The sequence below is a fragment of the Lepisma saccharinum genome, chromosome 7, assembly GCF_977018435.1.
Source record: "Lepisma saccharinum chromosome 7, izLepSacc3.1, whole genome shotgun sequence".
In the NCBI taxonomy this organism is placed as follows: Eukaryota; Metazoa; Arthropoda; class Insecta; order Zygentoma; family Lepismatidae; genus Lepisma; species Lepisma saccharinum.
This window is the reverse complement of record NC_139235.1, coordinates 45,902,709-45,916,373: the sequence shown is the minus strand read 5'-3', so window position 1 is coordinate 45,916,373 and position 13,665 is coordinate 45,902,709. Positions and strand designations below refer to the sequence as shown.

The following is a 13,665-nucleotide window of genomic DNA, read 5'->3' as shown; positions in this document are numbered from 1 at the left end:
GTGGAATTTGTTCTGGATGATAAAATGTAAAAGTAGGTGATGTTTTGTAATTTACTATTTACTATTGTAATGCTAATTGCACAAGATAATTTTTCTAAATGATAGACAACAGACTAATAAAAGGAAAAAAGAGACAAATAAAAAGAAAGATCTATGTCTTTTCACATTGAATTACTAAGTATACTTAGGTCACCGCATCCTACTTTATTTTTGTTACTGTACGTCATTTCCCACCTGTAACGCTCAGCACCAAGTTCATTGACGAATCACGAACGACCACTGACTGATAATTCTCAATGTTAAATGCACATATGTTGTATTTTGCAGATGAGATTCACAACACCCTCCCGGTTTTCTGGAATGCCCCCCCCCCCCCCCCGAGCAAATTTTCTGAAACACTGCTTTGTTGTACATTTACAAATGATGCCAGCTTTCGCAACAATAACAAGAATAAGAAGTTCATATATTGCCACGAGACAATAAGCCGCATGGCTTATTCCTTTGTTATAAACTTGTCACCCATCAAAGCATGCCAATTTTAACAAAGAAAGCAATATGCATTGCATTAGTAGCAAAAATAACAGCTTCTGTCATACAATTTGTACAAGAACACGTGCTGGAGCCGGAGTTTTGAAATTCTTAAGCATCCACATAATTATTTCGTTTAAGCAATTCTAAAGTGATGAAATATGAACAATAGTAGTGGAGGCATTATTTATTATTATTATTATTTATTATTATTATTAGGGTTACAATTAAGCTTACATTTTTTTTTACATTGAATCCGAACTACAAAAACAGCTTTTTGCCCTACATGAATTAATATACAGTTATGCTATTTGTTTATAAGTATACATAAAATGGAATAATATAAATTTATATAATTGAAAATATAAGAAATAGACTAAAATAAACATTTTTTGCAGCTACGTTTTATGAAGGAGGAAATGAGGTAGAATAGGCACAGTGTCAGTATTCATAGAGTAATGTCCTAATCTGTTGTTTATTTGGCCAAATTTCTCTCCTTTCTGCAATTTACAGGTAGTTGATTCCATGCTTTACTTGCCAGAGATGACAGGGATTTTGATCCGTATCTTGCCTTGTTACATTTTGGTACTCGGATACTGTTGGTGTTGTTGGATCGCAGATTGGGATAATGTATATTACTAGACATCATTACTTTGTCCTTTAATAAGTGGTGGTGCTTGTTAATTGCCTGGTGAATTTTTAGTAGAAATGCATATTTTCATCTGGATTCCAGCATGGGTAATTGGAGTACTTCTCTGCTTGCACGTGAGGTCGTGTGCGCTGTATTTCTTATGCTACAAATAGCCCAAATTTGCATTTTCTCTAGTTTTGTGGTGTTATTTCTATTAATCCCATAAAGTACAGAGGAACAGTATTCAAGTAACGGCCTAATAAATGCTTTGTAGAATGCTAATTTGTGGGCAAGGTGTACATATTTGCAGACAAATTGAAACTGCTTGATTCTAGGTGCTGCGCGTGAACACATTCTTTTTACATGTTGTGAAAAGGATAAACTTTTATATAGGTGCATACCGAGATATTTTAGAGATTCACATGGTTTTGTATTGAAATTTCCTATTTTAATGTTGTCAATTAGCGTATTGTTATTATTTTCACTGGATAGTATTAATACTTGCGTCTTAGACTCGTTCACTTTCAACATGTTAGACTGATACCACTCAAGAACTTCGGGCATTTTTCCTCAATATTTGCAATTACTTTTTCTAATTTGCTTGACGTGCAGTACAGGAGACAGTCATCTGCGTACAAATATAATTCAAACAAAAATTACCTGTCTGCGATGTCATTCACAAACATGTTAAACAGTTTAGGACCTAGAATAGATACCTGTGGTACACCGAAAGATACATTTAAACTGTTTGAAATCGAGTTGCCTACTTTTGTGTCAATACTCCTATTCCATAAATAACTTTCGATCCAGTTGCATGCAAGGGCAGAGAAATTAAATTGCTGATGTAATTTCTGTATTAATAAATTTGGTTGAACACTGTCGAACGCTTTACTGATGTCTAGAGAAATAATGCCAATGTATTGTTTTCCTTTACGATCTAATATATTTCTCCAGTTATGTATCAGTTCATGCATGAGTAATTCTGTCGAGCGATTTTTTCTAAAAGCAAACTGTCTATCTGTCAGTAGATTGTTAGAATGTAAGTATTGTTCTAATTGCTTGCCTATTACCTTTTCAAGAATCCTGCTTAATGAGGAAGTTATTGATATGGGGTGATAATTATTTACTTGCGTCGGGGACCCCCCTTTAAATATACGTGTGACCCTTGCGTGTTTCCAAGTGTTAGGAAAGATTCCACTTTTTAAGGATGAATTAATTATATCTGTGAGAGGTTCGACAATCCATGGGGCGAGTAGATATATTATGCAATTACTTATTTCATTGAAATCTGGACCTTTTCTGAGGTTAAGTTTTTGAAGAATTTTCATAACGTCATCACTTGAGATGGGCTTAAAACTGAAGCTGGTTTCTTGATATTTAGCGTCTTTTTCATTTTGTATGTTACTTTCATTTTTCTTCGCCCTTAAATTGTTAGTGAATGTGTTGGATATTGACGAGCCGACGTTAGCAAAGTGGTCATTGAGGACGTTCGACACCCTCGCATCTTCCGTAATTGTTTCATTGTTATGTTCAATAGATGCGATGGATTGGCTTTTGCTATCATTTCCAGTTATGAACCTGAAAATCTAGAATTTGTTATTGCCTGAATATTTATCGGAATAGATCTGCGTAAGGACATAATTTCTTTTTGCATCTTTAACTGTTTTTGTTACGTAGTTCCTTAAGGTCTTGTATTGTTCCCACGTGTAATTATTATTATTTGGACTACATGCACTCTTGAACATCCGGTTCTTGAGTGATATCAATCTAAGAAGACCGCCAGTGATCCAGGGACGCTTGTTGCCCCTAACACGAAACGTTTTTATTGGCGCATAGACATCCAGAGCTTCAGTTATTAATGACTGCAAATATGTCACCTTATCGTTTATATCCGGCATCATTGTTGTTTTGTGAAAGGGTAGATAAGAACAATTATCAACGAACTGTTGTTCAGGGAATTTTTTAAAAGAACGCTTAGTTACGAGTATTCTTGGAGATCTTTGTGGCCTTAGGTTAATTGAGGTATATATCAGAAAATGATCGCTTAAATCATGCATTACTACGGCGGATTTATCATGCAATTCTTTCTTGTTGGTAAAAATGTGGTCTATGAGACTTTCACTCGTGTCGGTGATGCGTGTCGGCAGGCGAACGAGCTGCTTGTACCCCCCTGATTCCATCGTATCGAAAAATGCATTGTCCGCTGCAGTTGGTTTCATGACGTCATGATTTGTATCCCCGACGAGAACCGAAGCGTGGCAAGCTGGAAATGACTGCAAAATATTTTCTAGTTTTTCATTCTGTTTGAGTTTTAAAGACACCCACAATCCTTCAATATCTACATCTGACACAGAATATATAAGTTCCGATATTACAGCTGTTTTTATGTAAACAATAATACCTCCCCTTTGCTTAGGAATAGTCTCGATCAAGTCTGTACATTTTGAACCCTTCAATTTCAACATGTCTGTCTGGAATGGAATCATCGAGCCAAGTCTCGGTGATTGAAACACATGTGAAGTTTATTATAAGTGAAGCTGCGATTTCATCTATTTTGTTCTTTATGCGGTTAATATTGACGTGGCCCACCGTGATATTTTCTGCGTTTTCGGGGAAAGCAAGGTCTTCTACGTGCGGATACAAGTTTGCAAGGAATCTCCGGTTTGCCACGCTCAGCCTGTGTAACGTCATGGGGGGGGGTGGCGGCTCATTGCCAAACGGAGAGGGAGGAAAACTATTTACAACCCCAGCATTGTGGTCTCCGCCTTGGCCTCGGGGGGAAGGAAGAGAGTGGCCATTCTTGCAAATATCAGGGAACAACTTTCAGGGGTGTCCAACGAACTATCAGGAACTGACACTGCACATTGACCTCTTGCCTTCCTACATTTGAAACAACGAAACTCATTATTAATAAAATGACTGAAAAAAATTAATATATGTGAGATAAAATTAAATTATTTAAAGAAGAAAGGTAAAACTAAAAAATATAAGATTCAGAAGCACATGATTGAAGTGAGTGAATGATTACGGTGGTTAATATATGCAATGAGTGCCAACCGAGGGCAGAGTTTGTCATTTTCATTACTTGTTTAGGTCATCCAGGCTCTCTACTTTAACTGTGGCATTGTTGTGAAGTGCCAGGATGTTGCCATCGGAAGTCCACACGCGTTGAAAAGTTCCTCTATTTCTTACCTGGTGAAACAGCTGCAGGTTTTGCAGGGTGAGGTTTTCCATGATGGAAACGTGGGGGGCGGAATCCTTCAGAATCTTCTACTTCTGAAGCACCAACCGACGAGTCCTGTAGGATACGAAATGCACGATAAGCGCCCTACTCCTCCCATCGCGTCGCTCCCAGGCGGTGACACCTCTGGATCTGGGATGCATCGACGGGAACCTGCACCTTGTCCCGGAGGATGTCCAGCACCTTCTCCTCGCACTTCTCCCCCTCAGATTCTCCCACGCCATGGATCACGAGGTTCAGTCTTCTGTCATATTGTTCGATAGAGTTTATATGCAACTGTAATGTACTCACCGTCGACCTAAGAGCCTTGATTTCGGCATCATATTTCTCCGTTGTTTTACAAACGGCTTCCTCCACCGCCTCGGCTATCATTTGTCAGGGAGCTCTTGATTAGCGACTGAACCTTGTCGCTAACAAAGGCCAGGGCTATTCTCTCGTCCAGATCCCCCAGTTGAGAGTTCAGTTCTTTTGCAACAACCCTTTCCATCGTGCTCTCGATTCTGTTCCATTCACATTTTGTGATGCCCATGTTGCAAGAAAAATATTAATGCACAAACACTTAAACACTCAAACACCGATGGCTGCTCCTGCAAAGATTTGCATGCACAAAAAAAATCACGTTCACTGCAGCACAACGTTCACTCCCTTCAGAAAATCACTCCACCACATTTTGTTCACCCCTGCACGCGGAGCTAAGGAAAAACACGTCCGTCCTCTACGAACTCTGTGCATTAAAATTTAATGTTCACTAACCAAACACATACACTTTCACATACACACAAGCAATAAATGCACACAACGTGAAACTAGTCAAATACTTAAAATAAAAATATGGTGCTTCCAATCCAACAAAACTCACCGCCACTTTGCCTTTCTTCTTCTGTGATATAATTAGTGCTTCATTAATACAGTTAGCAACACTAGTTACTAGCTAGCCAATGAACGTGCACTGCATAAAAGAAACAACCACTACGACATGCTATATTGCCACATTACAGTCCCAGTTGAACGCTGTGAACCACTATTCAATTGTCTTCAATGATGTTTGCGCGAGTGTGTCCAGTAATGGAATGACAATTGGCAACAATGGCAAAGGTTGGCGAGCAGGGTAGAACACGTGATGCTGAGAAAGAGGGAGATTCTTCGATTGCCGAATTTTCAGGAGGGGTTAAACTGACTGCATTGAGACCCATTTTTGGGTCAAAATATTATGGTCACCCTACTTTTCTGCTACGTTTGGCTAATTGTGAAGATGAGGGAGCCTGTTGGTTAAGGCTGGGGGAGGGGGAGGGTGACTAAACCCAACAAAGTAGTATGCACAAATATTATGGATGGTTTTCTTATAATTTTCTTTACACATCTTAATAAACAGAAATTCACTTCCTATCTCACAATGTCAGGAAAACTGCAGACTGAACAGATAAGTACCCAAACACTGACAGCTCCCAGTAAACAGTTTACTACGCAATGAAAAAGAAAACTAACATTGAGCTTTGCAAACAGAAGTAGCAATATTACTAATTGTTTACAATGCAATTCAGCAGCATCCTCATGAATGTCAAAAGACCTCTGCACCACTTTCTTGTAGCTCGATAACTCATGTAATAGGAGTGCTGGTAACGGTTTCGATTGTGTTATGCTCTTTTTCAAAATCTCGTAGCAGAAACACTACCTATCGTAGGACATTGGCAATCATTGTCACATGAAATTTGAACCTTTCTTTAAGTATTTAGCAGTGCTTCGATTTCGTAAAAGTATTTGTTAGTGTTGAAAAAAATACTTTAAAAATACCTTACACAACAATGTCTCCTCCCGATATGCAGGGCATTCTCCGTTCATGGAAGCAAAAGGAAGCATCGTGAAGTACTGTTGAGGTAATTTAAAACGTTACGGAAGCTAATTAGCACAGTTATCTCCTGAAGGAAGCACAAATTATGTGAAAAATAAGAGGTTAAAAGTACCTTGCCAAAAACTCACCATTTTGCAAACTTCATGCATGACACTAGCTGTTCCTCTCTCCCTGGATGTTCGCAGGAGGTCCGAAGGGGTTTCGTGTTTGAGAGAAGCAGTAGCGACATCTAGTAGTAATTAGGGGTGTGCGGGATGGGAAATTTTTAAAATCCCGACAATCGGAACGGTAAAAATTCGCAAATTCCCGACAAAGCTAGGAAATTTTCGAGACGGGAAACATTGAAAATTTCTCAGCAGCCACCCCTACCCGTACCGATGGATATATAACAGTCATTTTTTCAGGGCTAAACAAAAAAAAACATAAAAATTGACCCAATTGCGCACCGATTCCGGGCTCCACCCCTGGGGTAATTGACCTACCGCCCCTACCACTACCGTGGCCCCGCCTCCGATCTGCTCCGCTCCGGCTACCTGCCTTTTTCTATAGATTCCCTATTCGGGCTTCCTGAATAGCAGTTTCGCAGCACTCATCGTTCGTGAAACTATACATCAGACTAAACACAGTTATTAGATCACATTTTCGAGCCATGTTCCCTTGGCCCTGGAAAAATATCTGTAGCCCCACCTGGATGTTTCCTTTGGCATACAAAGGAATCCTCGATTCGATATGGGATTGTATAACTTCATCGGTGTTTTGTGGTGTGGACAAGAATGACATTTGTGCAGGAAACCATTGTCGACACACCACTGAAAAGCTGTAGAGTTGTTTGAAATAATTTCGTGAAGCCTGTAGCGGTTCCATGTATCTAACATTTTCCCTGCCGGACGAAAGTACACATTCAAACACTGCACGTAAACGATTAGAATCAGTGAACCGATGCCGAAAACCCCTTCGTACATCTCGGAAGCGAAAGTTCGTCCGAAAGACGATAGTAAACAAATGGCTGTTGTCAATGGTAGGATAACATAGGAGTATATGGAAGTGGAAAACCTGTGTCAACAAAACACCCAGTAAGTTATCGCTAAAACTCGGCAGTATGTTTTAACAGAAGTAAATTGAAATCGAACCATGTAAAAATTGCATTCGTAGCATGATGAAATCGTAATAAAACGAAAGGAACTTGGTCCAGAGTGCTTCCATGTAGTTAAACTGCTTTGTAAAAATGAGCATTTGAAAATTAGGTTCACACATTTAAATAGAAGTAATGTTTATTATGGCCTCCCCAATGGCACAGTGGTAGCATCATTGCCTTGTCATCAAGGGGTTCGGGCTTCGATACCCGGTGGAGGCACATAGTGGTTCAGATCCCACTTTAAAATGTAGGTCTAGTCCCGATTAGCCTTACTGTGCATAAAGTGGATTTAAAACACCAAATCAACCAACCAACCAAGTAATGTTTATTGAATTATAGGCTTAATCATTTCTGCTCTCCTACCCGATTCAGAGACATTAATGTATCCCGAAGAAACATTTAGTGACACCGGGACAAATGGTACCATTCTGAGATTATCCCGGAAATTTCAGGACGTATAGCAACCCTAATGAAGAAGCAATCACAAACACATGTGGGCAACTATAACACAACTCCCCCTGTCTGCAGGTTGAGAGAGTCTCATTAGTCTGCACGAATGCAGAATGTTTGACGATTGGGTGTCTTCCAAAATGGTTGCCCTTACAACCCACTGTACACTTGAGTCTGCAACATGCCACTTTAGACTGTTAGAAATTAGATAAATGTAAGCATATTAAGGCTCGGCTGGATCTTTGGTATGCGAATGGGCGAATTTTTTCAAATTTTCCTCTCCATTCGAAAAACCTCTTGGATATTTCAAAATAGCAAAAATTACATACGCTTAGAATTCCTTCTAAAATATTGACGTGAATTTTCGTGTAGTTTTGTTTCACTGTTGTCTCGTTATTATCAATAGTTTCATGATTATGTAAGTCTATTGAACTATTCATAATATCTGGACAACAGTAAAAGAAAACTACCCGAAAATTCACGTCAATGCTCTACAAGGAATTCTAAGCGTATGCAATTTCTCCTATTTTAAAATATCCAAGAGGTTTTTCAAATGGAGAGAAAAATTTGAAAAAAAATCGTACATTCGAATGCCAAAGGTCCAGCCGAGCCTTAAGGAGGATAATTGTAATGCTAAAACTAACAAACCTGAGTTTTCTTACTTACTCACATAAGCATATAGTGGACTAAAACCATCAGAACTTGGGCTAGAACAAAAATATAGCTCTCATTGCTTTCATCACTAGTACACTCCTTAATCTGAATTCCATCGCATGTACAAAGTATAACGTACCTGGCTTAATGCAGTCATGGCCAAGAAATGTTCCAATTTTTTAAATACTGAATGGTCTTTAATTTTTTAATGTTACTGAACTGAGAAGCAATTACAATACAGAGATAAGACCAATAAGCACCACCTGCTATGAAATGTAATACTAAAAATGAACGAGGAAAAAAATTCTCACCTGCTTATGTGAACTACTGGCTGCTGGTGATACACTACCAGTGTTCCAAGAACCTTAAAAAAAACAAAAAAACAATATGATCTTTACTCAATTGTTTGCTCAAAAAAAATTCAATTTTAAAACTTAAACCCTGTCAATACTCTCACTTACCATTGCCATTATATAATTCTCCATAGTTAACAAAATACGGATTTTACAATATATTATCATCATACTGAAGTTAGTTTTGGTTGCACAAGCCACCATTTAGACTAACTTTTATGCTCATGTACAGTAATATTGGAGAAATGTGATCCTGTAAACTACGAAACAGAAGTACCATGACCACACATTCCCAGCTATTAAAACTTTGGTAAATGTCTGTTATATTGGAGACACATTTCTTCATTTTTACAGAAGAAACTACTTACGGAAATGAGTTTCTGTAGAATTTTGAAAATTCATGGAGATATTTTCTCACCGTAGAATGCTGTACAACAAGAAATAAGCACTTTTGATATAATAAACTTGCATTTTGTGCAAAGCGACAACATTAGATGCAGATGGCACGAGCATCGAAAGTTACACGGTCTCGCCAGTGTTTCCAAACATGCCATTTTAAGAGAATTTTCTTTTAACTATGCTTACCTAACCTAACCCAACCTTGCCGGAAATAGTCCGTGGAGCTATCGTGAATGGTTTTTGGGGCATGGCACCTTCAACCATGTTCCGCAATACACAATTGGTAAGTACGAACCATCCGAAACACAAAATATCCGATTTTAATGTGTCTCCGATATAACAGACATTTACCAAAACTTTTTATTCTTCATGTTAAAAGACATGTGGTAAGTGAATACATAAAAGGAAGAAGGGCCTCCCCGATGTCGCAGTGGTAGCGTCGTCGCCTTGTAACGAAGTGGTCCCGGGTTCGATACCCGGTGGAGGCACAAGTGGTTCGGATCCCACTTAAAACTGTAGGTCCAGTCCCGATTAGCCTTACTCTGCATAAAGTGGACTTCAAACACCAACTCAACTTAACATAAAAGGAAGACAATTGTAAATACTCATCAACCTAACCCACTCACAAAAATATAAAAGGGTGGAACAATTTTTTTCAGATGCAAAAGTGCTAAGAACACCTAACTTGAATCTAACTGGATTAACCTACTTACGGAAACATAAGGGAGTGGGAATATATAGTCACACTTAAAATACATGTAATTTAAGTTATATTTAAATTCCACAAAACATTGCAGATAGCAGCATTATTCTCTATCCTAGGTTACAGTCAACAAATGGTGGCATTCTGTAAACATGTATATGGAAGCATAGGAAAAATATTATTTTATACAAAAGACAAAATTAAGTATTCAGTACATTTTTCCCAGATGAGCACATAGGCATGTTATGAATTCATATTATGTAGAAAAGATGTGTGACTAATGAAAATTTCATTATCCAGGAAATGAAGATTGGGTAACAGTTTTAGGTAACACTTCACTATACCGGACACGGATTTCTTCAAATTTACAGGAGAAAGTACTTACGCAAATCATTTTCTGTAGCGTTGTTGATGTTCGGGAATGTAGTTTTGATCCATTTTAATGCGAATGCATGTGGTTTTCTACGAAAATCTATTTCCGACGGGCTATTGCTGCTGCCACCATTTGCTTTCTGCACGAAAGCACAATATGCTCTCGTATTGTCCGTATATGCTAAATTGAACGAAAGGAGTGCTAATGGAACCTAACCTAACCTAGTAGCCATACCTCGTCCTCGTGATGGTTCGTGGGGCTATCGTGAATTTCTGGGCTAGCGTCAATGGTTTTTGGGGCTACCCGTGGATGGTTTGTTGGAAATAAGGAACAACAGTAAGTACTCGTTAATGTAAGAAATAGATATTATTTTCGTTAGAAATTCATTATTTCACCTAAAGAAATGTTCCCAAATGCAGAATAGTACGTTAGCAATGTAAAATATTGCGAAATAAATCATTGATAGGTGTCTCCGGTATAGTAAAGTAGTACCCAGTTTTATGCATCGGAGACACATTTCTTCAGTTTTACTAACAAAAGCATTTACAGAAACTCGTTTCTGCAGACTACGAAATGCTGCAGAAACTGAAAACTTCACCGTAGAATGCTGCAGAACAAGAAATAATCACTTTTGATGTAATGATCTTGCCTGTAAAGCGACAACATTATGCTGTTGTTTCCATCATGTACCTGCAGATGGTGCGAGCGTCGAAAGTCACGTGGTCTCACCAGTGGAAGAAGGGTTTCCAAATGTGCCCCTTTTTTTACGAGGAAATTTCTACTATGTTAACCTAACCTAACCTGCCTAGCTGTATATGTTTCATGACTTGAAAGTAAATTTCAAAAACCCAATAACTCATGGAACATAGCCATTTTCTTGCATAATAGAGTTGGAAACACTGATATTCGAAAACAAAAGAAGCGATATCATTCGCAAAGCAAGCAATATCGCACCGTGACGTGCGATCGGTAACACTTAGAAAAATGGCTTATTTTAGTAGCAAAAGTGTTTGTTTTCGTGTAAAAAGCATAACGGCACCTTGAACTATGTTCTGCAATACACAATTGGTAAGTACGAACCATGCAAAACACAAAATATCCGATTTTAATGCATCTCCGATCCATGAAACTGGTAATGAAAATTGATATTTTTCATTTAAAACAAAATGCATGTAAAACTTGTCTCCAATATCTAACTACATTGCCTATCGAATCACACCACACACAGTGCTGTTATTTCATTATTTTTTTAAAAAAATTGGACATTGATGGTGTATTGAAGTACCCATTACAAATTCAACAGGAATAATGCTTACGTACTGTGTTTACACACAGAATATACTGTACCTAAATTTCCTGCTCATTATTTAATCCATTTAGTGATTTTTTTTTTTAGTCATTTTGCTGTTACTTTATTGCAGTGATTTATCAACACAACCTCGACACCCTCTCAAATCTTACCAAAACATCCACCCGAAGTTTTTCACGAAAATCCCATTCATTTTAACTCTAAACATATTTTGGTAAATGTCTGTTATATCGGAGACACTTTCCTTCAAATTTACAGGAGAAACTACTTACGGAAATGAGTTTCTGTTGCATTTATCAAACTTCGTGGAGATATTTTGTCATTGTGGAATGCTGCACAACAGAAAATAAGCACTTTTGATGTATAAAAGTAGCCTTTTGTGCGAAGCGACAACATTATGCCGTTGTTTCCATTATGAACCAGCAGATGGCGCGAGTGTTGAAAGTCGCGCGGTCTCGCGAGAGGAAGAAGTGTTTCCAAACGTGCCTTTTTTTACCAGAATTTTTTTTTTATTTCTTTTAACTATGCTTACCTAACCCAACCTTGCCGAAAATGGTTCGTGGGGCTAACCTGAATGGTTTTTGGGGCTATCCGTCAATGGTTTTTGGCGTTATCGTGAATGGTTTTTGGGGCTATCGGGAACGGTTTTTGGAGCTATCCGTCAATGGTTTGTGATGACATAATGAACACGAAAGTAGGTATTTTTCAGTTAAGAAGGTTGCAACACTGCATGCCCACTCCAAATCGACAAAACACAAGCACGACGCGTGATGATCCACAGCTGTGCGCGAAATATTCTATGCTCCGCAACGGAAGAAAGGTCCCAAAAGAATTACTCGTAATGTGAAAAATCGAAGTTATTTTCATGTAAAAAGCATAATGGCACCTTCAACTATGTTTCGCAATACACAATTGGTAAGTACGAACCATTTAAAACTGAAAATATCCGATAGAAATGTGTCTCCGATATAACAGACATTTACCCATATTTTTAAATAACACTCTCGCATATGCTAAACTATTGCTTCTTACACACAGAAACATCATATACTGTTATTTGGATCAGATGTTTGATACTTCACATAGTATATCAAAGATAACTTGAAAATAAACATATTGTAACGTGTGTTAATTTATTGTTAAAAGAACTATTTATGAATTAACAACTTCCCTCATTTCCTAGCTTCACTAATGTAAATATCGTGTTATTAACTTATTTCTTTATTTTTATTTAGCTTCACTAATGTAAATAATGTGTTATCATCAAATTTTGAATCGTAACATACCTATCAAAACTTTGTGACCATTTTGAGACACTGGATCAACACAAATGTTCTGAGAACTCGAAGTTATCATTATTATTCCAGTCTTAGTAAAGAGAACATAAACAACACTTTCATTTAAAAATCATTGCTAATACAAATTACTTCTGCATTCTGCAGACGTCAACTTTCTTGACCAATCCGGCATGTTGGACAAAAGCATACCGAAATACACCCGACATAATAGCCAGGCCATAAAACTAAATTCGGTATATTGATGGTTGTGGAATTTTTCTCACACGCTTGCTCCAGATTTTCCCATTCCCGCTATTCTTGTAAGATTGTCACAACAGATAAAAGAACAGCAGAACCGGCAAGGCTGCAGCAAAAATATTTTTAAGGAAGGGTACCATGGACGTCGGGAGAGGGATGTCGAACCCATCTGTCCACCGACTCCACCCAGACATTTCCACTTTGACATGAAAAACGTTTAAAATCCATTCATTTTACGGATAGTGACACAAACATGAGATGTGCAAAATACATCGGCGGTATTTGTTTCGGTTCTCGAGAAATACGCCTTCAAACACCGCTGAAATTCACCTCCTACGTCACTGATTTGAAAACGTCCTCTGCGCAGACTAGGGGTTCTCTGACGTCATCACTTAGATATGCGTGCAGGCAGTGCTTCTGCTCGTCCCGCGCCATCCGCGAATTTTTTTTCCAGTCAACTTGTAAATGCGGGTTCATTTCTTGCTCTCTGATTGGCTGTTGGAAA

General features: G+C 38.2%; 1 protein-coding gene across 1 annotated transcript in view; it reads right to left on the bottom strand.

The window, feature by feature from the left end:
• Nucleotides 1-13,238, bottom strand: part of LOC145989838 (zinc transporter 6-like) — a 72,531-nt gene extending 59,293 nt beyond the window's left edge. The window contains exons 1-2 of the mRNA XM_083125240.1: nucleotides 12,912-13,238; nucleotides 8,800-8,852 (exon numbers count right to left, since the gene is read on the bottom strand). Coding sequence (XP_082981366.1) covers nucleotides 8,800-8,852; nucleotides 12,912-12,981 — 123 coding nt within the window. The 5' untranslated portion in view covers nucleotides 12,982-13,238. The remainder of the gene's footprint in view (nucleotides 1-8,799; nucleotides 8,853-12,911) is intronic.
• Between the last annotated feature and the right edge of the window lie 427 nt (nucleotides 13,239-13,665).